Source organism: Bubalus kerabau, chromosome 17 (genome assembly GCF_029407905.1).
Source record: "Bubalus kerabau isolate K-KA32 ecotype Philippines breed swamp buffalo chromosome 17, PCC_UOA_SB_1v2, whole genome shotgun sequence".
NCBI lineage: Eukaryota > Metazoa > Chordata > Mammalia > Artiodactyla > Bovidae > Bubalus > Bubalus kerabau.
Window position 1 is genome coordinate 44,154,471 of NC_073640.1, and position 24,374 is coordinate 44,178,844.

The 24,374-nt window shown below is 49.7% G+C and overlaps 1 protein-coding gene across 1 annotated transcript in view; it reads left to right on the forward strand.

Annotated features, from left to right (window-relative positions):
• Positions 1 to 24,374, forward strand: part of ZNF536 (zinc finger protein 536) — a 252,816-nt gene that overhangs the window by 141,951 nt on the left and 86,491 nt on the right. The window contains exon 4 of the mRNA XM_055551341.1: positions 10,744 to 12,915. Within this exon, the coding sequence (XP_055407316.1) occupies positions 10,746 to 12,915 (2,170 nt within the window). The 5' untranslated portion in view covers positions 10,744 to 10,745. The remainder of the gene's footprint in view (positions 1 to 10,743; positions 12,916 to 24,374) is intronic.

The window sequence follows — 24,374 nt, forward strand, 5'->3', positions numbered from 1 at the left end:
CCAGGAGGAGCCCTGTGGAGACAGATACCAGGGTTCCACCCTGGGCCCAGGGCATTGAGGATGGCCTCCTGGGTGAGGTGGCATTTAATTTACCCACAGAGGACAGGGCACAGGGAACAGGTGGACAGGGCAGGGAGAGTGTGCCAGACAGAGGGAATGAGATGCACATAAGGGCAGGAAGGCCCCTCATCGGCTCGCTCAGAAAAGGGAGTTCTCTCTCCTAGTTCTGACAGGTTTGAGCAAGAGTTGGTAGAGGGTGCTCCCTCCCAGGTGGCGCTAGCAGTCAAGAATCTGCCTGCCAAAGCAGGAGACTTAAGAGACACGGGTTCGATCCCTGGGTCGGAAAGATCCCTTGGAGGAGGGCATGGCAACCCACTCCAGTACTCTTGCCTGGAGAATCCTGGTGAGCTACAGTCCATGGGGTCACACAAGGTTGGACACAACGAGTGACTTGGTATGCACACACACGTTCCATCCTCAAGCACATATGAATTGTTGGAAATTCATTCTCTTCCCCGGAATCTGCCTGCATGTGGCGGTGACACCCATTGCTGGGATAAGAGCCTGGCCCAGCCTTCCCTCCTCTCCCAGGAGTCTGGCTCGGCAGAAGCAGGCCGGGCAGCCTGGTGACCTGTACAGGAGCTGGAGATGTTGAACTGGGGATCCTAAGGGCCACAAAGGAGTGAGGTCCTGGCTTGGCCTTGGGCCCCGTCTACTGGTCTGAGCCCAGTAGTCGCAGGCAGCAGAGGCCCCACTGGTGCACCTGGATTTTTGCTCAGTAAGGATTGTGTGTACTTAGGAGATGATGTGTATCTGAGCTTATGTCTTCAACAGTTGCCCCTGTGAATGAATCTCCCTGGGCTGGCTTCTGTGAATATTTCACAGTCAGGCCCTCTTTGATCACTCTTGCATATGTGCATTCTACATTATATTTAGTTTTGCACTGAATCAAATCTGAGGCTTCTGTGAAATGAAAATAAACTGTTCGACACGATATCATAGTCCAGAAGGGCTCAGACTTAAACGACTTTAATCAGGGGTGAAAGGGTGAATGAGGTGTAGCTGAGCTACACACTGCCCCCTGTGGGGTATCCTGTGGGTCCCAGTTCCCCAATTGTTCTGGGGCAGCAGCTCTGTGCTGAGGCTGAGCAGGGAGCCAAGGTAGGTTAGTAGGGGATTAAATATCTAACGTCCTCTCATGATGAAGTCTGTTTCAAAAGGAAACGAGAAAGCCAGTGAGAGAGAAATAATCAATACACTTCATGACAACTGCGGGTATCTTTCTCAGTTTTGTGATATTTCAAAGTTAGGGCAGTCACTAAAAGCTTATATATGTAGTTTTAGTTGCTTTCCCTGATGGCGTGAACACAATTCAGATAAATCAATTACAGCAAATTAGGAGATCACTTCCTTCCCAAATCATCCCATCTGGGAGGAATGGAAACACCCCTTGATGGCTGAGATCCTAGGGGGAGAGGCCTGGGCTGAGGCTTAGGCCATCTTCCTCTCCTGCACTGTGATCATCAGAAGCTAGAGGACAGATCTGAGTAGGACTGGATCCTCCAGGAGCTACAGGTGGGGCTGATAAGACGCTTACTCTTGGAAAGGCCCACAGCAGAGGAAGTGTGACCTCTGATAACCATGCAGTATGGCACCATCAATGTCTTAACCATTCCAGAGAAATAGCATGGGAGCTATGGGGATTGAGTGATCGCCTCCAGCCTGGGGCAAATCCAGGAAGGCTTCTTGGAGGAGGCAACATCAGGAAGGAGCATGGAAGGTAGATTTGGGCTGCCACCCTTGGAGAGGCTTGGGTGGGCTGCCAGGAGTTCTGGAGTGGTCCTTCTTCCACTTGTTTTGCTGTTACAAAGAGGAAGAGGGGAGACCAATGTCTTCTTCCAAACTCTAAGTATCCTTTTCTGTCTCATGCAGGGGTAACCCTCACCATGGTGAGAACTTCAGCCCTTACATGTTTGATTTGTGGTCCAGAGTTTATTTTCACCTTCTATTTTTCTCAAAAATAGAAGATTTTGAAGAATATTTATCTCCTCTGATCCACATTTGGTAGAAAACTGCTCGTGTATCCCAGCGGTGCTGTGAGGCATCTGTGTTATGTGATGACTCCAGTGGGGGCTTCTTGAGCCCCTGCTTTGCCCCAGACAGAAACTCCATGCTCCATGGATTGACACTGAAGTCTGCGCTCGGCCACGCCCTCCCTGTCTTTCCCAAGAACATTCTATGCTGAGGCCCCATGTTGCACACACTGACCCCTCTGTCCCACACACCCTTCTTCCTCTTCTCTGCTTTTTCCAGGCTCTTCCCAGGTGTTCTCCTCACTGATCTTTCGTCCCTTCTCCCCGCTGCATCCCTTCTCCACCTCTCCCAGCCTCACAGCATGCTGTTGAGTCCTTGTTTCAGCACTGGACCCTGCTCTGGGGTTTCTGTTCATTTGTTTCCCTTCCACGAGTTAGCTTCAAAGGCAAGACCTGGTCTTGCTTGTGTATCTCTATGTAGGCATTGAGAAGTGCTATTGAGTGATGTGAGGCCCACTTTACAGATGCACCAAGAAAGCTGGCGATGAGTGAGTCTTTATTAACCACTTTTATGTGCTTTGCTTGTGCCTTGGTTATGTCCTTCAGCTCTCAGCATTTACTCTACTCCCAGATGAAGGTCCTCTCTGGATCTCGAAGGCTGCTGTGGTCAGCTCCTGAGAAAGGTTACACAGGGCACAGTCCTCTGTCATTTAAATGCCACTTTCTCTCTCCTGCAAATCCATTTGCCTTCCCAAAATCCTGTGAAGTGTGTAGGACAGTTAATACCAATCCATTTTACAGACAAAGAAACTGAGGCTCAAGCAGGTGCCCAAGGTCAAACAGATGTCAGTGGAAGAGCTGACAACTAGATGCATGTTATTGGTCTTTCCAGTGCTTTCTCTCTCCTTACTCCAGTCTAGTTGGGGGAATAACCCACCCGACACAGGACAGGAGCAGGTGGACTAATGTATCCACTCTTAGGGATCTTAAGAAAACAAGATAATATAAATAAGTGGTTGTGTGACCTTCCCCCAACCAGCGATCGACAGACATGGCATTTCTAGCCCCAAAGTGCCCTCTTGCACCCACCCCACCATGCCAGCCCCCAGCGGTACTTTCTTTGGAATATACTGCCTGTTCCCACTCTGGGCACACGTGGCTGTGACGGCTCTGGTTCCTTGGCTTCCTTTGAGCTTTCCCGTGAGCTGAGGCTTCCTTTGTTTCCACATGTTTCACAAAGGAAGGCGCTGGCATCTGTCAGCATCCAGCCTAGCAAGACTGAACATGGTGTGGACATCAAGGGAGCAGCCTTCCCTCCAGCATGTCCTGCTTGGGCTCTGGAGTCAGGCTTCCCAGCGTGACATTTTGAGGCTTACATATTCTGAGCCTCAGTTTCCTCACTTTTCGTATTGGACTGGTATGGTACCTACCATCCTAGGTTCTGTAAAGCTAAATGCGATAAAGGTTGTGAAGTACCTAGCACAGTGCTGGCGCTGATGAAGTACCTAGCACAGTGCTGGCGCTGATGAAGTACCTAGCACAGTGCTGGCGCTGATGAAGTACCTAGCACAGTGCTGGCGCTGATGAAGTACCTAGCACAGTGCTGGCGCTGATGAAGTACCTAGCACAGTGCTGGCGCTGATGAAGTACCTAGCACAGTGCTGGCGCTGATGAAGTACCTAGCACAGTGCTGGCGCTGATGAAGTACCTAGCACAGTGCTGGCGCTGATGAAGTACCTAGCACAGTGCTCGTGCTGATGAAGTACCTAGCACAGTGCTGGCGCTGATGCACGATGCTGCCACGAAGAGGAGAAGGATGATGAGTATGAAGAAGATGATAAGGATTCGGCTTCTGTGGCTGATGTGAATGGTGATGATGAGTAGAGGCTGCAGTGACGATGGTGATGATGACAATTAGTGCTATTTTCTTTGAGAGCTCTCACTGCCTGACAAGTCCACAGTCTTAACAACTACCCCACACGAGGTTAATTCCATCCACTGTTTGCCTGGCTTTGTGTGGGGTGGGCAGATAGTGAACCAGGAACTACTGACAGAAGTCTGCTCTACCAGAGAAGAGGACCAGGAGAGCTCTTGGTGGATGTTTTCCTTTCGCATCTGATGTGCTCATTATCTGTCTTCAGTTCTGGGCTACTTTCAACCTGTCCAAAAGCCAACATGCTGGAGAGACCTCTTGGCCTTTGAGAATTTTGAAATCATCCAAAGTCTTCAAAGAGAAGTTACTTTCTTCTTCTTCTTCTAAGTCCCCCAACTTTTGTCCCACCAATACTGAAACTGCCTGGGCTTCTGTGGGACCACTCAGTTCAACTGAGTCCTGCTCCCCTTTACAGACAGAGACCACCCTGACACTTTGGCCAGCATTCCACCCAGAAGGGAAGGTTGGGGAGTTTGACCATGGTCTCCAACTTGACTCTCCTGGTTACACAGTCGCCATACTCTGCAGCCCTATTGGAATATCATATTCTCATTAATAAATTCAGCAAGGATTTAACTGTTTCTGGCCCTGTCTCATAGCGTTGTCTACACATCAGTCAAAACAGAGCAGGTCACCCGTGCTGCCCTCCTGTTTATCTATTAATCATCTGGCAAATAAACCGCTCAGTATCCTGCCCACCTCAGTAATGTTTGTGATGTAATTTGTTTGGATGCCCAAATGTCACCAGCGTTGATTGTAAGAGATGAAAAAATGTACTTGCTCAGCATCGCAAGCTCTAGGCCAAAATGTAAGCATGAAATCTCTGGTTTATTTTTGTAATAATGTTTACAGCTGTTTAATGACCCTGAAAAGGTTCAGTAGTCTGGTGTTCTGTATCTCAGAACAGGAGTGTATTATGCTTATAACAACCTTGGTTAAACAGTTTGAGCTACAACAATTGGGAAAATGGTATTTAATAAGAAGCCATTGTATTCTAGGTGAAGTTGTCTTAATTACTGCTTATCTCAAGTGTTAAGAAAGCAAGGTGCATTGTGGGGAAGGGCCAAGGGTCATTTGCGCCCCCCAGGAAACAGGTCCAGCTACTGCCAGAACTGTCTACTGTGACGTGATTTGGGGGTAAAACCCACAATGGTGTTTGCAACCCTTGTTGTGAACCCAAGCCCCCCACCCCTTGCCCAGCCTCTGGGGGTGCTGGTCTCCTGCAAGGTTTCTGAGGCAGTGCCTTTACCTCATTGATAAAAAAGGGACTATTTAGTTGTGCTTGGCTAGACAACAATATTTGATTTTTAAAAATCCAGTTGAAATGGTTATTTTGAAAGTCATTTTATTTCCCAACTATTCTTTTTCATGGTATAAGGATAAAACTCCTTCATGCAACTTACTGGCAAGATCTATATTTTTTGGGCTATTCATAAGATTACTTTTTTTTTTTTCCTGTGCTAGCAAAATGAAACTGTGTTTTTGTGTAAAATTTATTTAGACTCCTAGCAGCTGGCATTTCTGGTGTCCTGATAGTTTCAAATTTCATTCTGAGTGAAAGATACAATTAGGTTTTCTATTGGAAGAGTTAAATGAAAACTTTTGTCATTGATATCACAGGAAATAGTCTTGAAGGCAGAAATGCAAAATCAAAATAACTATTAGCACCATCAAAGGCAGCTGAATGGCTCGCGGTACCTGCAATGATGGGAGTGAGGAGACAGAATGCATTTTGATAATCTGTGCATCCAGTGGTGGGTTTCATATGCTGAGAATACCCTCATCATGAAATTGCAGAGCTCAAGTAGAAACCCTCTAGCGTTCAGAGGCTTTCGGCTGGGGCCCCTGCCTGTGTTCAGAGGTGGGTCTGGCATTTCCAGGTGAGGAATGCCATGGTGGCCAGGACTCAGGCCCGGGGCTGGGTCTTCCTTAATATGGACAGTAGGGTTGAGCACCCCCATGCCCCACCATGACCCTGGGCTCAGGATAGATCGGGACTAAGGTGGGATGTGCAGCGTTTCCATGTTGGAGGGCTGACACACGAATCGACAGTTTACTGTGTCCCCTTCCCAGCCTCATCTGGCTGCCTGTCCACAGTTCAGTAAATTCCGTACCGTTTGGTTCCTTCCATTAGTCAACCAGGGTTTATTGATCTTCCTGCTATGCTTTAGGCTGGGGCCACGAGCTGGTGGCCGGGTGAGCTGTCCTCCATGTTTAGCAGTTTGTTTACTGCTTCTTGATTTTGCTAAGTGTTTTCCTACCCAGGTGAGAGGGTTAGATGGGTTATTGTATAGGTTCCTCAGACAGTCCCAGCTGCCCAGTCGCCTTCAGCCCAGGGTCATGGCCTACCCTGGACTGGCTCCTGGCTTCTTAGTGTGGGTCCCGCAACGGCTGGAACACAGGGTGACGGCTCCAGAGCCGGGCTGGCGAGTGAAGGATGGGTTGGCGTGAAGTGCTCCCAGGTTATTAGGGACCATGTGGGGCGGTGTTGCCTGTGGATATGTGTGTCTGCCCCCTTTGTCAGGACAGGAGAGTGTCTGCCAGGGACACTGACATACAGTTCTGCGAGGAAGCACTGCGGTCCCAAATGGAAGGCGTTCTCCCTGTGCTTGCTCCCTGAGGGCTGGGGAAAAGGAGAAATGCCACCTTCTCCCAGAACCACGAGCCCCTGGAGGCAGCCCCACCTCCCAGCCCCTGAGCTCTTAGGGCTGCATTGGATCTAACCCTTTATCAGTAGGATAAGTGATCCCTTCATTTCCCAGGGATTTCTTGTATTTCTTGCTAGAGGAAATTCACTTAGGGGCTTGCTGCCCCTCCCCCAACACAGTCATATTCCTGTACACACACACTCACGTGTGCGCACGTGCACAAACACACACACACCTATATACCTCAATTGCAATGGTGTCTCCTTTCTCTCAACTTTGAATTCAGTCTCTCTGGGGCCTTTTCATTGCTTCACCCTTACTGGTGGCTTTGCCTGCACTCGCCCCTTTGACCCAGAAGCCCTTGAGGGCAGTTAATAAAGGCTCCGGGCAAGCATTTACTGAATAAGTGAGATAAGGGGTAAGGGAATTCCGGATGGGTGAAGTGTCAAGGCTGGAGAAATTGGGGCTGACCCAGGTTTTGTGAGTCTCAGGCTGGGCCTGGGGCCAGCTCGTCCTGCCTCGGCTGCTTTGGCCCAGGGACAGCACACCAATTACCCCTTGCTCTTTCCAAGAACTCACACTCCCCTTGCTTGCTCTGAGTCTATCGGCTGGCATTGGTTGTGACTGACCCATGGCTGCGCCTGCACCTGCTCATGGAATCCCAGGGTGTCAGGTCTCACAGAGCATTCTGAGATGATGTCTGGCCCTGCCACACTGTGGGGCTCAGCACAGTCTGCTGGGCTCATTAGAGGGGCTGAGGGCCATAATCCTCAGAGCATCTCCTCCAGCTCTGCTGAAATTCTGGGTTCTCCCATGGATCCGTGGATGGATGATCAAGTTCTGAAGGACTTAATTGCTGTCTGTCTCCTAGTGCCAGCAGCTGGGGTCAGAGGTGATCCAAGCCCAGATGGCCACCATGAGTACTTACAGTGAAAATGCTGGTGGAGAGGCATGGTTTTCCCTTGGCTACTTCTAGACCACCAGATTCTGGGTGGAAACCCAGGACCTTTCTGACTCTGACAGATTCAGATTGTTGGATGTTCAAGGACTTGTGCAAAAGCTGAATTTGATTTCCATGAAGTTGGAGTGAAAGTGTTTCTACTACAGGCTAGCCTTCGTTTATAGGGTCTGTTCAATCATCATCCATTCAGTTATAATGATCTGAACTTACAATAATACAGCTCTGCTCTAGGCCCTGAGGCTTTTTTTGTGACCAAGGGAGACATGATCCTGCCTGCACATCTGCAAGAGGGTCAATAAGAAAACTGTACCCCTTCCTGTGAGTGCCCTGAAGAAGAAAGTAAGATAATGGGGTAGAGAGAGGCTTTGGGGCTTACGTTTTCTGTGTCGAGGTGGACATGGAGGGCCTTTGTGAGAAGGGGATGTGTAGTTGAGACCTGCATGCGGGGACGGAGCCACTGGTGCCTCAGCATATTCTAGAATATTCTGTGGTCAACAATGGCACCTGAAGACTGGTTGCTTAAAGGGTGTTTAAAAAAAGCTTTGTTGACTGTGGGGGAAAAAAAAATTGAGCATAATAAAAGAATTCCATATTCAAACCTAACTTGAAAACTCCTCGAGTTCATTATTTGGCAAGTTGAGCTGTTACGTGTACAGCATGACTGGGGGTGGGGGATGTGGTCTTCAACTTGATGCTGCTCATCCAACCTGATGTGCAGTCTTGCTGTATTGCACATTCAGCCTCCTCTCCCTCCTGCTTAACTGGCGTCAGCTCAGCAGCAGTAACCTGAAAATAGCCCGTCTTCCTGGATTCATGTCTTCTGAGCAGGCCAACTGGGCAGCGTTTGGCAGTGGGCCATCCGTGTTGGCTTTGGACTTTCCAAACTTCCCCAGAGCTGTTGGGTGGAATTTTGAGCACTCCCAAGTGGCTTTGGGGTTATGATTTGTGTTTGCTCAGGAGAGGAGCCAGAGCAGCTGGATGGGGCTTAAAGGTGGTAAAATGGCTCTAGCTAGACAGGGCCCTTCTCGGCCCCAGTCCTGCTCCAGCAGCTTCTCACACTGGGCCTGCTCCTCCTTCCTGGTCAGCGGGTGCCATGAGTGCTGGGGCTGGCCAGTCTTATCCACTAGTGCGTCTTCAGTGCCAAGGACAGGGCCTGGCACATGGTGGAAACCCAGCAAGTCTACTGAATGAATGCAAGAATCTCCATGAGAAATTACTCCTTTCTGACCAGGCTCCAAAATGAGCTTTTTTCTTTCTTCCTTCCTTCCTTTCTTCTTTTTATTTTATTTTTTGAGTACAGACTGCCACCAGAGACAAATTGAAAGCATTCTTTTACTCCAAGTGACCACGTGCTTGTCTGTGTGTGTGAGTGTGTGTAGTTGTTCATGGATAGTTAACCCTGCACCATGGTTGCAGTTTCTCTCCCTCCTGGAAATAAACATCATGTCTTTTTCTTCTCCTCTCTTGCAAGACAGACTCACAGCCTCTGTCCTCTTGCCAAGGAAGTCAGGTCTCCTGTTGGAGAACCTCCATCCACACACAGTCTGCCTGGCTGGAAGCCCAGTAGGCAGCCGACCCCACCAGGGCTGAATGTGCTTCCTCCACAGTTGCGCTCTGTCCCCACACGTTCCCCTGGGGAACTGCTTGGCCCAGGAATCAGTCCTGGCTGGGGTTAAGCCGTACTCCTGGACCACCTGGCTGGCCAACACATCTAAACATTGGGATACAAAGGGGATGGATGTGCAATAACTGTTCCAGTGGCAGGAAACAAATTTGGACTCCTTCAAGTGGAAGAGAGATCTGGAAATAGAAAGACCCCAGGCATGGATTCATTGCCTTTCAAAGTTGAGCTCCCCACATGCTCTGATATAGAGGGGATTATTCCTTCTGCCCCATCCCAGAATGATCTGGCTTTAGCAATTCTGCATAGGCTGGAGAGGGGCAGAGAGGACTATTAAAGACAATTATGCAGACCTGCTTTGAGTGTTAGTGTTTAACAAACAGCTTTGAGTTCTAATTTTCTGCAAAACACATACTGCAGGTACAATTTGTACTCATTACTGTATATTGGGAAAGTTATTAAAAACACTCAAACTTGGTTGAGACTTCCTATGGCATCGTCCCTGGATTTTAATTGGTTTTTATCCAGTTCTATAAAAGATCTCTTTAAGTCCAATCAAAGTCTCTGCTGCAGATATCATGCCAGTTGAAGGGCAGGGTAAGCCCACTCTGCGGTGTAAGTCTTTACCCCCTACCCAAATTTGAGCAGTCTCAACAATCCACTATGATTCCATCATGAGATAATTTATACTTCTTTTGATGGGCACGGTTATCAAATAACAAAATAACAGTGTTTCGTAACAGAAGGGTTAAATCTTAATCTCTAAGGTTTGCAAAGCCGCTACTCGCAGTCTCCTTAAAATTTAATATACCTCGTTAATGCTTCCTTGCAAACACTGAAGGATTTTTATGATTATAATCATGTGTTACAGCACCTAGTACTGTTTCTAAGCAGCATACTAATCAGCTTAATGAGATATTACTGCACTTTTTGTTGACTAAAGCAAAATCCCTTTTATTGTTCTAAAGCCTGTCCTTTATTTTTTCCCAAAACATTATCTTGTTTTATTATGTACCAGTAAATATCGTGCCATTGGGTTGGATTTTTTTTTGCCAAATCATAAAATAATCTCTTTCATCTCCGACTGGCGAACGTATTGAATATAGTGACCAGAAACAAAAGTTCCAAGTGAGTCGGTTTGGTGTTTCAGTTAAAGCCATTCTGCTCCTTGACAAACTCTGAACTGAATCAACAGGTGCGGGTGCTGAAGCGGGGAGAGGAGGAACCGTTTAACACGTAGACCCCTGATTTGTTATTGGGTGTTGAAAGTGGTAAAACATTAATAATTTAAACGTGAATGAATAATTGCAGTCTGTAAATAGAAAATACAAGGAAGACGATCTATCGCCAAAACAAATTGGAGGAGCAATGCCATATTGCATAATTGGCATTTAATAATTCATTTTTTTATTATTGTTTTTGACTATAATTCCTTAGCATTATTATGTGTAGGTAAGGCATGCAATGCAAATTCCCCACCAGCTGATGCTGTTGATTCACTGTGCCACGGTACCTGGCACAGATCTGAACTCTTTCTTTATTTTCAGGGATGGAAGAAGCCAGTCTGTGCCTTGGAGTGTCCTCGGCGGCGCCGGAAGCAGAGCCCCATCTGAGCGGCCCCGTCCTCAACGGCCAGTATGCCATGAGTCAGAAGTTGCACCAGATCACCTCCCAGCTCAGCCATGCTTTCCCCGAGCTACATCCGCGGCCCAACCCCGAGGAGAAGACCCCCGCGCCTCTCGACGAGAAGGCCCACGTGCCCATGAGTGGCCAGCCCATGGGCAGTCAGATGGCGCTCCTGGCCAACCAGCTGGGCCGGGACGTGGACACCAGCCTCAACGGGCGGGTGGATCTGCAGCAGTTCCTCAACGGTCAGAACCTGGGCATCATGTCCCAGATGAGCGACATCGAGGACGACGCCCGCAAAAACCGGAAGTACCCGTGCCCGCTGTGCGGCAAGCGCTTCCGCTTCAATAGCATCCTCTCCTTGCACATGCGCACTCACACCGGCGAGAAGCCCTTCAAGTGCCCGTACTGCGACCACCGGGCGGCGCAGAAAGGGAACCTCAAGATCCACCTGCGGACCCACAAGCTGGGCAATCTGGGGAAGGGGCGCGGGCGGGTGCGCGAGGAGAACCGCCTGCTGCACGAGCTGGAGGAGAGGGCCATCTTGCGGGACAAGCAGATGAAGAGCAGCCTGCTTCAGCCCCGGTCCGACCTGAAGCCCCTGGCGCACGCCCAGCAGGCCCCTCTGGCCGCCTGCAACCTGGCCCTGCCCACCAACCACAGCCTGCCCGACGTGGCCAACCCGGTGCCCTCGCCCAAGCCGGCTAGCGTGCAAGAGGATGCGGTGGCCCCTGCCGCTGGCTTCCGCTGCACCTTCTGCAAGGGCAAGTTCAAGAAGCGGGAGGAGCTAGACCGCCACATCCGCATCTTGCACAAACCCTACAAGTGCACGCTGTGCGACTTCGCCGCCTCGCAGGAGGAGGAGCTCATAAGCCACGTGGAGAAGGCCCACATCACGGCCGAGTCGGCCCAGGGCCAGGGCCCCAACGGCGGCGGGGAGCAGTCGGCCAACGAGTTCCGCTGCGAGGTGTGCGGGCAGGTGTTCAGCCAGGCGTGGTTCCTGAAGGGCCACATGCGGAAGCACAAGGACTCCTTCGAGCACTGCTGCCAGATCTGCGGCCGGCGCTTTAAAGAGCCCTGGTTCCTGAAGAACCACATGAAGGTCCACCTCAACAAGCTGTCCGTGAAGAACAAGTCCCCCAGCGACCCCGAGGTGCCTGTGCCCATGGGCGGCATGTCCCAAGAGGCCCATGCCAACCTGTACTCCAGGTATCTCTCCTGCCTGCAGAGCGGCTTCATGGCCGCAGACAAAGCCAGCCTGAGCGAGCCCAGCCAGCTCTACGGCAAAGGCGAGCTGCCCCTGAAGGAGAAGGAGGTGGTGGGGAAGCTGCTGACCCCCATCTCCAGCATGGCCCACGGTGTCCCCGAGGGCGACAAGCACTCCCTCCTGGGCTGCCTCAACCTGGTGCCACCGCTGAAATCCAGCTGCATAGAGCGGTTGCAGGCGGCGGCCAAGGCTGCCGAGATGGACCCGGTGAACAGCTACCAGGCTTGGCAGCTCATGGCCAGGGGCATGGCCATGGAACACGGCTTCTTGTCTAAAGAGCACCAGCTACAGCGCAACCACGAAGACACTTTGGCAAACGCCGGAGTTCTGTTTGATAAGGAGAAGCGGGAGTACGTGTTAGTGGGAGCAGATGGCTCCAAGCAGAAAATGCCTGCTGATTTGGTTCACAGCACTAAAGTGGGCAATCAGAGAGACCTGCCAAATAAGCTCGACCCTTTAGAAGGCAGTCGGGATTTTTTGTCACACGGGCTCAACCAGGCTCTCGAGTATAACCTGCAGGGTCCCGGGAGCCTGAAGGAGAAGCCCACCGAGTGCCCGGACTGCGGCCGAGTGTTCCGCACCTACCACCAGGTGGTCGTGCACTCCCGCGTGCACAAGAGGGACCGCAAGGGTGACGAGGACGGGCTGCACGGTGGCCCCGACGAGCGGCGCGGCTCGGGCAGCGACCAGGAGTCCCAGTCGGTGAGCCGCTCCACCACGCCCGGCTCCTCCAACGTCACCGAGGAGAGCGGGGTCGGAGGCGGGCTCTCGCAGACCGGGAGCGCCCAGGAGGACAGCCCGCACCCCTCCTCGCCGTCCTCCTCAGGTAGGTTGTTGGGGGAGATGGGGAACAGTGGCTGGAGCCAGGGCTCTCCCTACCCCGGAGCCTGCTTCTGTGCTGGCCTCAGTGGGGAGGGGGCCTTGCTGCCCTTCAGAGTCAGCCCTGAGGTCACTGTGGCGTGGTCCTGGTGCTGTGTGGACCTTGCCTGTCGGCCCTGCCTTAAGAGAAGGCTGTCATTTCAACTCTGTGACCTTCCCTTGAGCCCTGGCCACCAGGAAAGTAAGTCAGTCCTTCTCCCATGTGGTGGAGAGATGGCTGGTTGGTATGTTTGCCAGCGGGCATAGCCTTTCTTGCCCCTAAGATTGCCTGGCCCCATTTTGTTCCCTGACTCCCATCTGCCATCGCCTCAGGAACCCAGGAGCTGCTGTTTGGCTCCATCCATTGATGTGATTGTGTAAGTTCAGACCTTCACGATCTATCCCCCCAACTGTATGCCCATAATTGTCTCATTTGGGCCTTTCACTATCTCTTCTTAGACCTAACCTGTCTCCAGTCCCCTTCCAAAAGTACAGCTCGCTTCACCTGTCATGTGTCTATAACCTGAAGAACCACACCATTCTCCTCTGATGGTTTGGAAAAGCACAGAGGTTTGCAACACAGATGCGCAACTTCATGTCTTAAATTGTAGTGTGTTACACGGGCGATACAGCTTTGGGGTCTAAAATAGCAAAGCAGAAAATCTGTCATCAAAATGTCTGTGAAATGCTGAAGCTTCCTGGCCCAGTTTGAGGGGGGAAAAAAAAAAAGAAAAAAAAATCCCACTATCCTAAGACAGCTAAATTAAAATCACTACCTAACAGCAGGTAAGCTTGTTGCCTTCATCCATATTTCCAAAGCCCCTTACTAATGGATAGTAAATTGAAAGTTATATCTCTAGCCCTTTATAAAGAAAGCATCTCGCTAATACTGTAATCATTCTGCAGCCTAACAACAGAGGAAATCATGCCATAACAAATACCCTGTTACTAATGGCAACATTGATTTCTGCAATCAGCCATTAAGTCTAGAAAATGAAAGACAGTTTGAGACACCTCAAGGCACTGCATTGCCCACTGTTAAAGATGTGGCAACACCCTGGTGAGGGTCATTTTTTAAGTTTTTTTTTCCCCTTTTCTTTTTTTTTCCCTTCTCAGTTTCGATAAATATTTCAGTATCGGAGGCAATTCACTGCTACACTTATTAAGTAGATGCCAGCTTAGTTGTGTTGTTCTTGTCATGCATCAGTATTCCCTTCTTCTAGGACAAAATTAGTATTAAAATAAAGTGTGAGTCCGCTGGCTTATTACGAACCAGTAAAGAATTGTTAAGACACATAAATCTGCACTGCACATTCCAGAGATTCCGATAGCACTTAATGCCGCTGCTTAAACACCCATGAAACACACTGTCTACTCCTGGAGTCCTAGCCTCGTTTGCAATTCACTTCTGCTGAGACACTCTGGAAGCGTCTGAGGAGGACTACAGCACCATGGAGGGCTAGGCCACGTTGCCTGGAGTGACCACCGCCCAGAACTTGCAAGGCAGGGGTTCTCCAGTGTCACTGCCTGATGGCGAGCGCTCTGAGGTGGATCTTTGTGCAGGAAGGCAGCAAAGTGCCAGGCGTCCCATTGTCAGGACGGATTACTTCCGGCCTCCTGTGAGGAGGTCCCCTCTCCTGGAGAGTGTCATCTCACGGTTTTTGGATTTGGGGACCTTTCTGGGGCAGAAAGCAGAGCACAAACTGGCTTTCCTAACTTTTTGGAGTGACGTGGAGTTAACACTGACAGATTTTCATCCGTTTCCCAGCCCCGCTGAAATGAAAAGGTCTCAGCAGAATATTCCGACACCAAATGTTCGGCTCTATTAATGACGTGTTTACCGTGTTTTTCTCACCTTCTGGCCAAGTGATAGCCTCATGCTATTCCTATCTCTGTTGTTTCCAAATCTCTAAATACTCTGTTGAAAGAAGTCCATTTTGCTTAAAAGAACCAACCGGGCTTGGGACTCAAAGGAGAATTATACTTGAGTTGTGGTTATCTTCTCACTTTTATTTCCCTCATTGAAGTATCGTACAATTGTGAATACTGATTCTTTCATTTCTGGTTGACTTCTTTGTTTTCTTCATATTCAAATTAGACCCTTTCATAATTTTCTGACTAAGTAGGAAAATTGATGGCATACCAATATGCAGCCTAAATCAGTCGCACGCCTGGGCCATTCAAGTTTTCCTGGGATTAGGACCCTTAACCAAATCGGGTTAGTCTTCCCTCTTATTTCTAACAAGTCTGATTTGTATAAAGCGTGATTAAAATAAGCATTTAAATAAAAATCTTGACACAATAGGTATTTTATTATTACCTGTTAGAGAGAAACCTGCAAGGTGAAGGGGAGAAAAAAATCTTTAAGCCCTTAAGTAAAGAAAGAAGTACTTATTAAGGCTTCTATTAAGAAATAACTGCAAAAACACGGTTTTACAAATTTCTCAGACTGCATAACAATGTCGCAAAACTTAATTTGCATCACTTGATTCTTTTTTTTGTTGAAAACTGGGTCAGTAGGGCCTGAGAAACTATTTTTTCAGATCTTAACCAATGAATTCTTCTTTATAAATCGCTGCTCTTAACATGATAGTAGTTCTGAATTCATCATAAAAAACCTTTTTACAGAGAGCCTCTTAGAACAGATCTCCAGAAGAAGGCTTACAATGAGTGGCAGAGACGTCCTTTGTTATCAGATGTAATTCTTTGCAAAGGAGGATTGGAACGGAGTGGCTGTTTAAAAATGTCTTGCTCAGACCGAGACGAAGAAGGGGTCAAGTTTGCAATCAAACAGTTATTGCCGAGATGGGCGACTGTCACTGGCTAGGCTAATGTGGGATGCAGCTGTTTGTTATGTGAGCAAAAGAATGTTTGAATCAGTGAACATGTGAAAATGATTCCAGTGAACCAGAAAATGTGTTTGTTCTTTGGCTCTCCAAACTGCTGAGAACCAAGCTTAAGATCAACTGTGAAAACTAGGACCTTTGACAAATTGAGAGGTCATATTTTCTAACAGAAAATGGACAAAACTAGTCACACAGATCACTTCCCCATCTTTCCCCTTTGTTTTTGTTGTTGTTGTTGTTGATTTGTGTTGCCACTAATTTCACACCATAGTAGATGTCATCTCTGCCTCCGTGTACAATGCAAAGGGAGACTGTTTGGAAAGCAGCGGCTTAAACATTTTACTCTTTTATGACATTTAGAAAGCGGGGCGGGTGTTTTGATGCTCCCTCATTTCTGGCTTGCGTGCAGACTCTCCGACGACATTAATCTCTGTATCTTTCCCTAAAATCTCATCAAAGGCTGTGCTCCGATTCTAGCCTTATCCTGAGTCAGAAGACAACCAAAGTTCTGTTTCTTTAGATTTTGCTTTGGAAATCACGCTCAGAATAATTAAAACTTAATGTACTAAGAAACGATACTGTTCATTATATCCAACAGGGCAGTTACCTTCTGCATTCCCCATAATTTTGGAGAGGGGCTAATTGAAGTGCTGATGGTGGGAAAGGGGTAATTGAATGTGTTGACCCTCTGTTCATTAAATAAAGTCGGCTAAGTTACGTGATCAATGGAAAGCCAGGCAGGAAGAGATGCAAAGATGGAAATACTGTTAACCCCTACTACTTCTGGTATGATATTTTGTGATGGACAAGGATTATTTGATCAGCTGGGCTGGAAGCCTTGAGGGCTCTTCTTTTGTTGCCCGAGCCGCATTCCTGAAATGCTGGGTCTCCATCCTGTGCTGGCCCATTGACCACAGCATCAAAGGCCTTTATCCAGGGCTCCCCTGCATTTACATCGGGTGTATAGTGATATGATAGATTTTCTTTCTTTTCCACCTCTTTTTCTCATGTGGCTCCTCCTCCCTGCCCCCATTCATGATAACCACTGACTGCTCCACACAAACAAATCTGGGTACTCGAAAGAAGGGAAAAAAAGAAAAAGAAAAAAATTTAAGTCTGAGGATTAAGATCTTCAAAAAAATTTTTTTTTTTGCTTGTGCATTCCAATTGTTCTTAAAATATTTGGCAATGTCAATTAGTAACTGAGCAGAGTTAGCTGATGAACACAATTTTCCAGTAGACTGAGCACCCTATTGTTGCCGAGCGAACAGCAGATTTCTGAGGTCATTATCATTCGCTGGTTGCTTGGCCCAGCTGCTTCCTGCTGCAAAAGCCAAACTTTATACTGGAGCTCGGGGATGGCAGGCAGCAACAGGGGGCTGGGAGAGGAGAGGGGGGCTGGCTGCAGAGCGAAGACAGTCATTATCAGCAGAGGAAACAGAAAGTAAAAGTTTCCAGGCGATTCCAGGAAAACTGCCCTATATCAGGCTTCTCCCTCCCATTCCTCTCCCAGCACCTTCCACCTCCAGGCAGGGAATTAAAAGGACCAGGGGACGCCCCCTGGGCATTGTGGCCACTAATCTCTTCGCTAAGCAGAACTTGGGAAAACAATAATCCCATTTACAAATTTGCTTAAAAATTGTTAACCCAATCTAAGGCATGTGAGTGATTTCTTCATTGACAGACTCCTTCATTTTTATTAAAAGCAGAAAAAAGAAAGTTATTTTTTAAAGGATGAAATTAGTAAACTTGGGGACCACAAACAGGGACTATGATTTCATTTTCCAGAGGGACCTTTGGAGCAGATACTAGCCTGAAATTCCTTATAAAATCAAATTTAGCGTGGAAGGCTCCCCCTGCCCACTCCAGCTTCTCTCTTTTCCTGCCTCCTCTCTCTCCCTCCCCCACCCTTTAATTTGGGAGCTGGTTCAGTGAGATGAAAAGCTGCACTTTTTTAAAGCTCAGCTGTTAAAACCGAGCGCCATATGCAGCTTTTCCGTCCCGACGTGGAAGAGTGTGCAGGCGGCCGCCGTGTTTGTGGAGATTTACGGAGGCTCGGCTGTGTGTGCCGAAGCCATGCCCGGGCAGATGCTGGTGGGCCCTGCCTCCCGGGAGCTGGCCCAGCCTGGGTAGTAGGCTGACCAGACTTCTGTCCGATGGGGCAGAGGTCAGGGGTCCAGTGGGCTCCCTCTGCTCTCCCGCCTTTCTGCTGGGACTGGAGGTGGTCCGCACACTTGGCATGGTGCTGGGAACAGGAGCCCTCAGATGCTGGTTCACCTCGCCTGTCTCCTGTGAGGGGGCCGGACGCCTGACAGCAGGTCCTTTTTATAAACTTCCGATCACTCTGTGCCCTTTGATTGCCTTGAGCCTGGGAGTGCTCAGTACCACTCTGGGGCCTCGGCTGCCTCTCTCACCCCTTTGCGTGGAGCTGTAAATCCCACTTCCACGGGGCTGCCCGATGGTGCTGTCACTTAGCATTTCAGAAAGAGAGAAATCATACTGGCTCTAAAAGTCTTCAATAGGAACACTTCAATAGGAAGTGTGATATAAAAGATGTGTGACACAAGATCCCAGAAGCAAAGCGTCTTTCCTCTTTGTTCCCAAGGATTCCCAGACTCCCGGGACACCGTCTTCTGTCCACGGGGTTGATTCCTACTGCAGGATCACTGGAGCCCTGCTGTTTTTAGCTGCCCCGCCTCACCCTGCCCACCTTCGTGTCCCCCTCCTGTGCTCTTAGGGATGCTGCGCTCCTGCCCAAGAACTCAGGAAGCCCCATGTGTCCACGGTGGTGTGCTCCTTCTGTATGCATGTTAATACAAGGAACAAACGTTCATTTAAATCTAAATTTAATGGTAATAAGAAAAACACAGATTAGCTAAGGACAGGTTACAATGAAGCAAAGAATTAAGCAGTCAGTGTTCAAAACAGAGCGTGAAGCATTAGGTGCGTGATTGCTGCTAGCTGGAATGGGAGGTTCGCGCTGAGGTTAGCCACCACCTTGGAATTAGAGGTTTGCTTTGCAAATGGCCACAGCGTGGCCTCTGCTTGTTGGCCCAAAGCATGTGTCATGAGCTGCCTGGAGCCGCCTTTCACCCACCCACTCTCTTGCTATTCCTTCTCAGGTGCCTGGGAACGTAGGCCCAACATGTCAGCACTGCCAGCAGCCGCTCCTACAGAGTGGGAACTGTCTCTGTTTGGGGAGCACCTTGGGGTCCTCCTGTTCACTGGATCCCTTCTCCACTGGGCTCTTGGGCCTTCGAACCCCTTCATTGGCATGAAGCTTTGTGCCTGTTATGAGACGTGCACTCCTGAGTGGGTAAAGCAGGGAGTCTTCCTTGCTTTCCACCTCAGCCAGCGCCTGGCTCTGCCCTCCTCTGGAGGAGGTTTTGGGAGGTAGCCCGGATGTCTCCAGGGTGGAGAAGGGTACAGACTTCAATAAAGCTCCTGTTTCACTGGCCCTCAGGATTCCCCTGGATTCTAGGGGAAGCCTCTGGGATATTTGGGATGTTGAGGTGGAGAGTGGAGGGAGACCTGGGAGAGACCCGTGCTGGGAGCACTTGGCAGTGTTCTGAGCATGTGAGGCCGGAAGAGAAGTGAGCCTTACTCCCATAACTGTCGGGCTGTTTTGGAGCGTTGATGGTAGGGGTGGAGAAACACCTGCAGAGATCAGGAGATTGGATTTGTGCAAATGTCCCAAATTTGTGATGACTGGGCCATCTGCGACCCTTGGGCCTGCTTGCTGCCCTTCTGGGTTCCTCACCTCCCTCTCCTCTGTTGGCATCTGACAGCTCCTCCCCCACCCGTGTGGACTGGGCTGGCGTGTAGAAAGGGGCAGTGAAGCTCACAAACGCAGAGGAGAGGGGGCTCTCCAGCAGGGTGCAGGGCAGGTGGTGGGGACTCTCGGTTCTCTCCGGGAAGCAAGCATCGCAGCAGCTGAGAAGAGCCGTGGGTCCCCCTAGCCTTTTCCTGGCAGGACGGGGCGACGGCAACATTTACTTAAGCTGCGGAGTTTGGCACTGCTACTGCCAGGCGCCATCTGGAAACCCCTTCTCGGAAAGCTGTGGGCCCTTGCAAAGGAGCTCAGGGGAGCAGGTCTTGGGCAGACTTTTGGGCCTTTTTTCTTGGGCAGAACCTGAGCAGTGAGGCACCTGAGCAGAGCTTGGGGGTCCCCTAGGAGCTGGGTAGCTAAAGCAGGTCTTCCTTGCTGTGCGCGTGGATTTTCACTCTGCTGGGCCCCTCCACTGAATTCTGAGCCAGATCTGGTGTAGCTGTTCTTTGTCAGGAGTGCACTCAATTTCCTGGAGCTGTATTTCCATTTATTTATCTTGTATTGCATTTTGCTTACTGTTTTCACCTAAGTCCTGGTATGCTGTGGGTGCAAACGTGTGGAGCCAGCCAGGACAGTCCTGGTTAGTTACAGAGACAACTCTGTAATAATGGAGCTTGTTAATATAATCTAAGAGGTGAATACTGTGCCTCTGACATGTGCTGGGGAGGCAGAATGGGGAACTGGGGGGCTTGGCTTGTGACAGACAGGGCTGAGCTAAGCACAGAGATTTGCTGCCATCCTCTCCTTGATCCACATCTTTGAAACAGTCTGCAGAACTCCAAATCAGTGCATGTCTGAACACTCCCTCCAGCTCCCTGATGGGTGGGCCAAGGCACAGAGGGAGCTGTGCTGTTCGTAGAGGCGGTGGTGGGTGGAATTTGGGTGCCTGGGTCTGTTCTTTCCTACCAAGAGAAGGCTGTCCAGGGCCTGGCTGCTTGTGGGACTCACGTCTTCATTGCTCTCAGCATTGGGGTTTTGTGTGACATGTGGCATGTGTCTGCGGGCTATGGGAGGCACAGGACAAGCTGACTCCCTGGTGGGGCCGGCCATTCTCTTGGAGATGCCCAGCCAGATATTGACAGAAGGAAGTGGGTGGTGGGTGGGTTGGCTTTTGATGCCTCCTCACTTGCTTTTCAGAGGTGGGGTCTTGTTTCAGCTTTTGCTGGGAGCAGGGCACACCTAGGGGTGACGATGCTGTTTTACTCTAGGCCTTGGGTGCTGTGGATGCCAGAGAGGGTCCATTCTCTCCCCTGGGGAGGCATCATGCTGGGCTGGGACTTGGGTGGACACCAGTTTCTTTCCTCTGGTTTGACCTCAGTTCCAAAGCCATTTGACGTATGGTGAGACAGGTCCCCTTCATGGTGCTCTCATCTCTTCATTAAAGTAATGTCCCCAAACTCTTAGCTCAGTGGTTGTCATCGTGGTTTTTGGACACCCTCAGTTGTCTTCAATCATCTTGAGAGGCATTTTGGAAAATTTCCAACTTGCTTATGTTTAGCTCAACGTAAAATGTGTGCAGTGGTTGTTTCCTTGAAGACCAAGACAGATACATGCTTCTCTTTATTGCTAAATATATTTTGTTAAATTCGCTGCTAAAATAGGTATTTTAGGTTCTTTTTTTAAAAGTAATTTGCCTTGAAAAATTGAAGTGATCCTTCAGCGAAGCTGCTCTGTGACATAAAATAATCCCTGTGTAGGAGAGCATTGGCAGCATGCATCCGTTCCCAAATGGGACCTAACCCCCTCTGAAATGTCCTGTTGGATTGACCTTCAAACCTCAGCCACTTGGTCTCTTCCTAGAGGGCTGTTTACTGACTTCTTTGTTGCTATTTTTGTTGTTTAATGACAGTATTATTTTTTTCTTACTATAAATTAATTCTTGTTTATCTTGGACATTGAGAAAATACAGATAAATACAAATAAAATAATTTAAAAATATATGTACTCAGAGATAACAACCACAAACATTTTAGTCCATTCTTTCCCAGTTCTTTTTGTGCACTGAAAGATGTATTTCACACACAAAAAATGATTACATTACAGACTTCTATATGATCCATCCAGCTTTTACTTAAATATAGTGTATATAGTGAAGCCGATCAGTCGTGTCCGACTCTTTGCGACCCCATGGACTGTAGCCTACCAGGCTCCTCCGTCCATGGGATTTTCCAGGCAAGAGTACTGGAGTGGTGTGCTGTTTCCTTCTCTAGAGAATCTTCCTGACCCAGGGATGGAACCCGGGTCTCCCGCATTGTAGGCAGACGCTTTACCGTCTGAGCCACCAGGGAATTCTAATACGCCGCATATTTTTTGCAGTGGAATATTCAACACAGATATCAACAAACTCTTTCTGTAAAGGTCCAAGTAACAAATAATTTAGGTGTTGTAGGTCATGCGGGCTGTTTTGTAACCACTCAATTCTGTCATAAATGAAAGTGCTTGATGGTTTCCAATAAAACTTTATTTACAAAACCAGGTGACAGAAGGATTTGGCCCATGGGCTATCCTTTGTGCACCTCTGTCTTTCAGTGATAGCTATACTTTGATAAATGCTTCGTATAAGTGCTGTGTTCCCTGTTTCCGGAAGTGGACCTCCTCGCAGAGGCATCTCAAGTCACAGGATGGCAGCCTGCAGGCTGCAGCTGTGTATTACCCAGCGGGATGCCGTGTCTTGAGGCCCTTTCTTCCAGTACTGGAGATGTTACTGAGAAAGTTCCTCCCAAGGTAATACTGAAATCTGTCTCCTTCAAGCCAGGCAGTTGCCTGTCACCAAGCAACTCTGTGACTCGTTTGTTCTTCAATAATTCACTTGTTTGTTGGTTTGTTCGTTAATTCATTTGTTCATTCAAGGACAAATGCTTATTAAGTAGGTTCTGAACTCCGAGCCATGTGCTAGGCGCTGGGGATGCAAGGGTGAGTACGGACAAGTCATGGTGTCCAGAGGCCCTGAGCCTGGCAGCCAGCAAATCCTAATCAGAGAGGGGTAGGTGCGTGGGAGGGCTGCCCCATGCACCTGCCCCTTGATGCCCAAGTGCCTGGAGGAGGCCCACGTGCCTTGGTGCCTACATTTGTTTCCAAGGGACCTGAAATGGTGGCAGAACCACCCCAGTCACCTCAGTAGCTCCTGTGGCAGGTAACTCTTCCCCTTTGTGGAACCTGGCCAACCCACTGACTTCCAGGGAGGCACCCCCAGCTCAGCCACTGTGACTGGCCGTACTCTCTCTCCCTGGATGTGAACGGCAGTTTTCTTGCTGCCGAAAAGGCCCTGGCAGAGAGTCTAGCCGCTGCTTTTGAGGAGGGCCCTTCAGGCCAAGAAGGGAGCCAGATGGGAGCTCCTGGAGGACTCACAGCTTTGTGGCCTGTGTGTCCTGGCAGCCGGTCACTTGACACGGGGGGTGGGGAGGGGGCTGCCCTGAAGGGGGCAGCAGGAAGCGTCAGGGTGGAGCTCCACACCAGGGAGCGAGAGGCAGGCTCCTTGCTCCAGCTCACCTGCCCCTGACCACCCTGTGGTTCCCAGGCAGATGGAGGTCATGAGTCAGGTGTCAGGTGGAGCGTGGGTTCTTGTTGGGACCCTGCAGGTCGAGCCTGTGAGAGTTTGTCAGACCCACACTGGGAAAGATGCTCTCTGCATTTTATCCAAGCCGACCTGACTTCAGAACCATCCGTAGCTGTCCCCACAGAGGACCAGGTGAGTCATCTGGGGAGCTGTACTACTTCGTATGTTAAAATGTCCAGCATCAGTTGAGGTTGGGCCCTACGGAGAGTGCCATTTTTCTTTTGGGGTGGTGGATCATGGACTAAATACAGACCCACTATGAGAATGAGTGGAAACAATTTCTTCTAGTACACATCAGACCTCAATTGCCCTTTATTTTCTATGAATTAAAAGGTCACAAGCCTGGCTATTAACCCAGAGACAAATGCATTTTCTAACGTTTAAGAAACGACTCCTAGCAGAGCACAGGCTTCAGCCAGAGCTTGGCCCCCCACACGGGCAGGCCTTACCCACCCTGCTGGGCTATTGAGGCAGCTCGCTCCCGTCCCTGGGGCCTGGGCGTCCTCCTCCTCATGGGGGAGAGGGGGTAGGGAAGTCTAGAAGGCTCTGAGACCCCTTTCATCTTGTTTTTGCCCTCCTCTCCCGTCCCTTCCTGATATTTCCATGGCCTGTGGGTAACTTTCAAGGTTCTCATCCACTGAGCAGAGAACTAGGGTTTGCAGTTGGGAATTTGGGGATTTCTTGTTGATGTCTGTGTTCGACCCTTGAGCAGGTGGCGGGGCCCTGTCATCTCTGAGGGGCCCCGTGTGCCTGGTGGATGGCAGGGCTGGGAAGACCCTCCTAGCTCCTGTCCTCAGGGCGCCTTCCCACCCGCTGTCCCTGTGTGAGGCCTCCATGCCCTGGAGGAGGGGTCCTGCCACTAGGGGGCGCCTCCAGGGCCCCTCACTCTGCAGCTGGGAGTTCGCTCTTCCCCTCCTGGGGGCAGTCCTCGCAGCGCTGTGGGAGAGCGCAGTGGTCATGGGCAGGGCTTCAGTGCTGGCCCTTAGGAGCTGTGTGACCCAGCAAGGGCTCCTTAGCCTCTCTGTGCTTCTGTGTCTCAGAGCCTGTGATCTGGCAGAGGAGAGGATGTCAGATATGTAAACTGTATGGCTGCTGCTACTGCTACTGCAGGAGAGGCTGTATTGAGTTACAAAGCTAGGAAGTGGTGGAGCTGAGATTCGAACCCATGTCTGTCTGACCTCTTGCCTTTTAGTTCC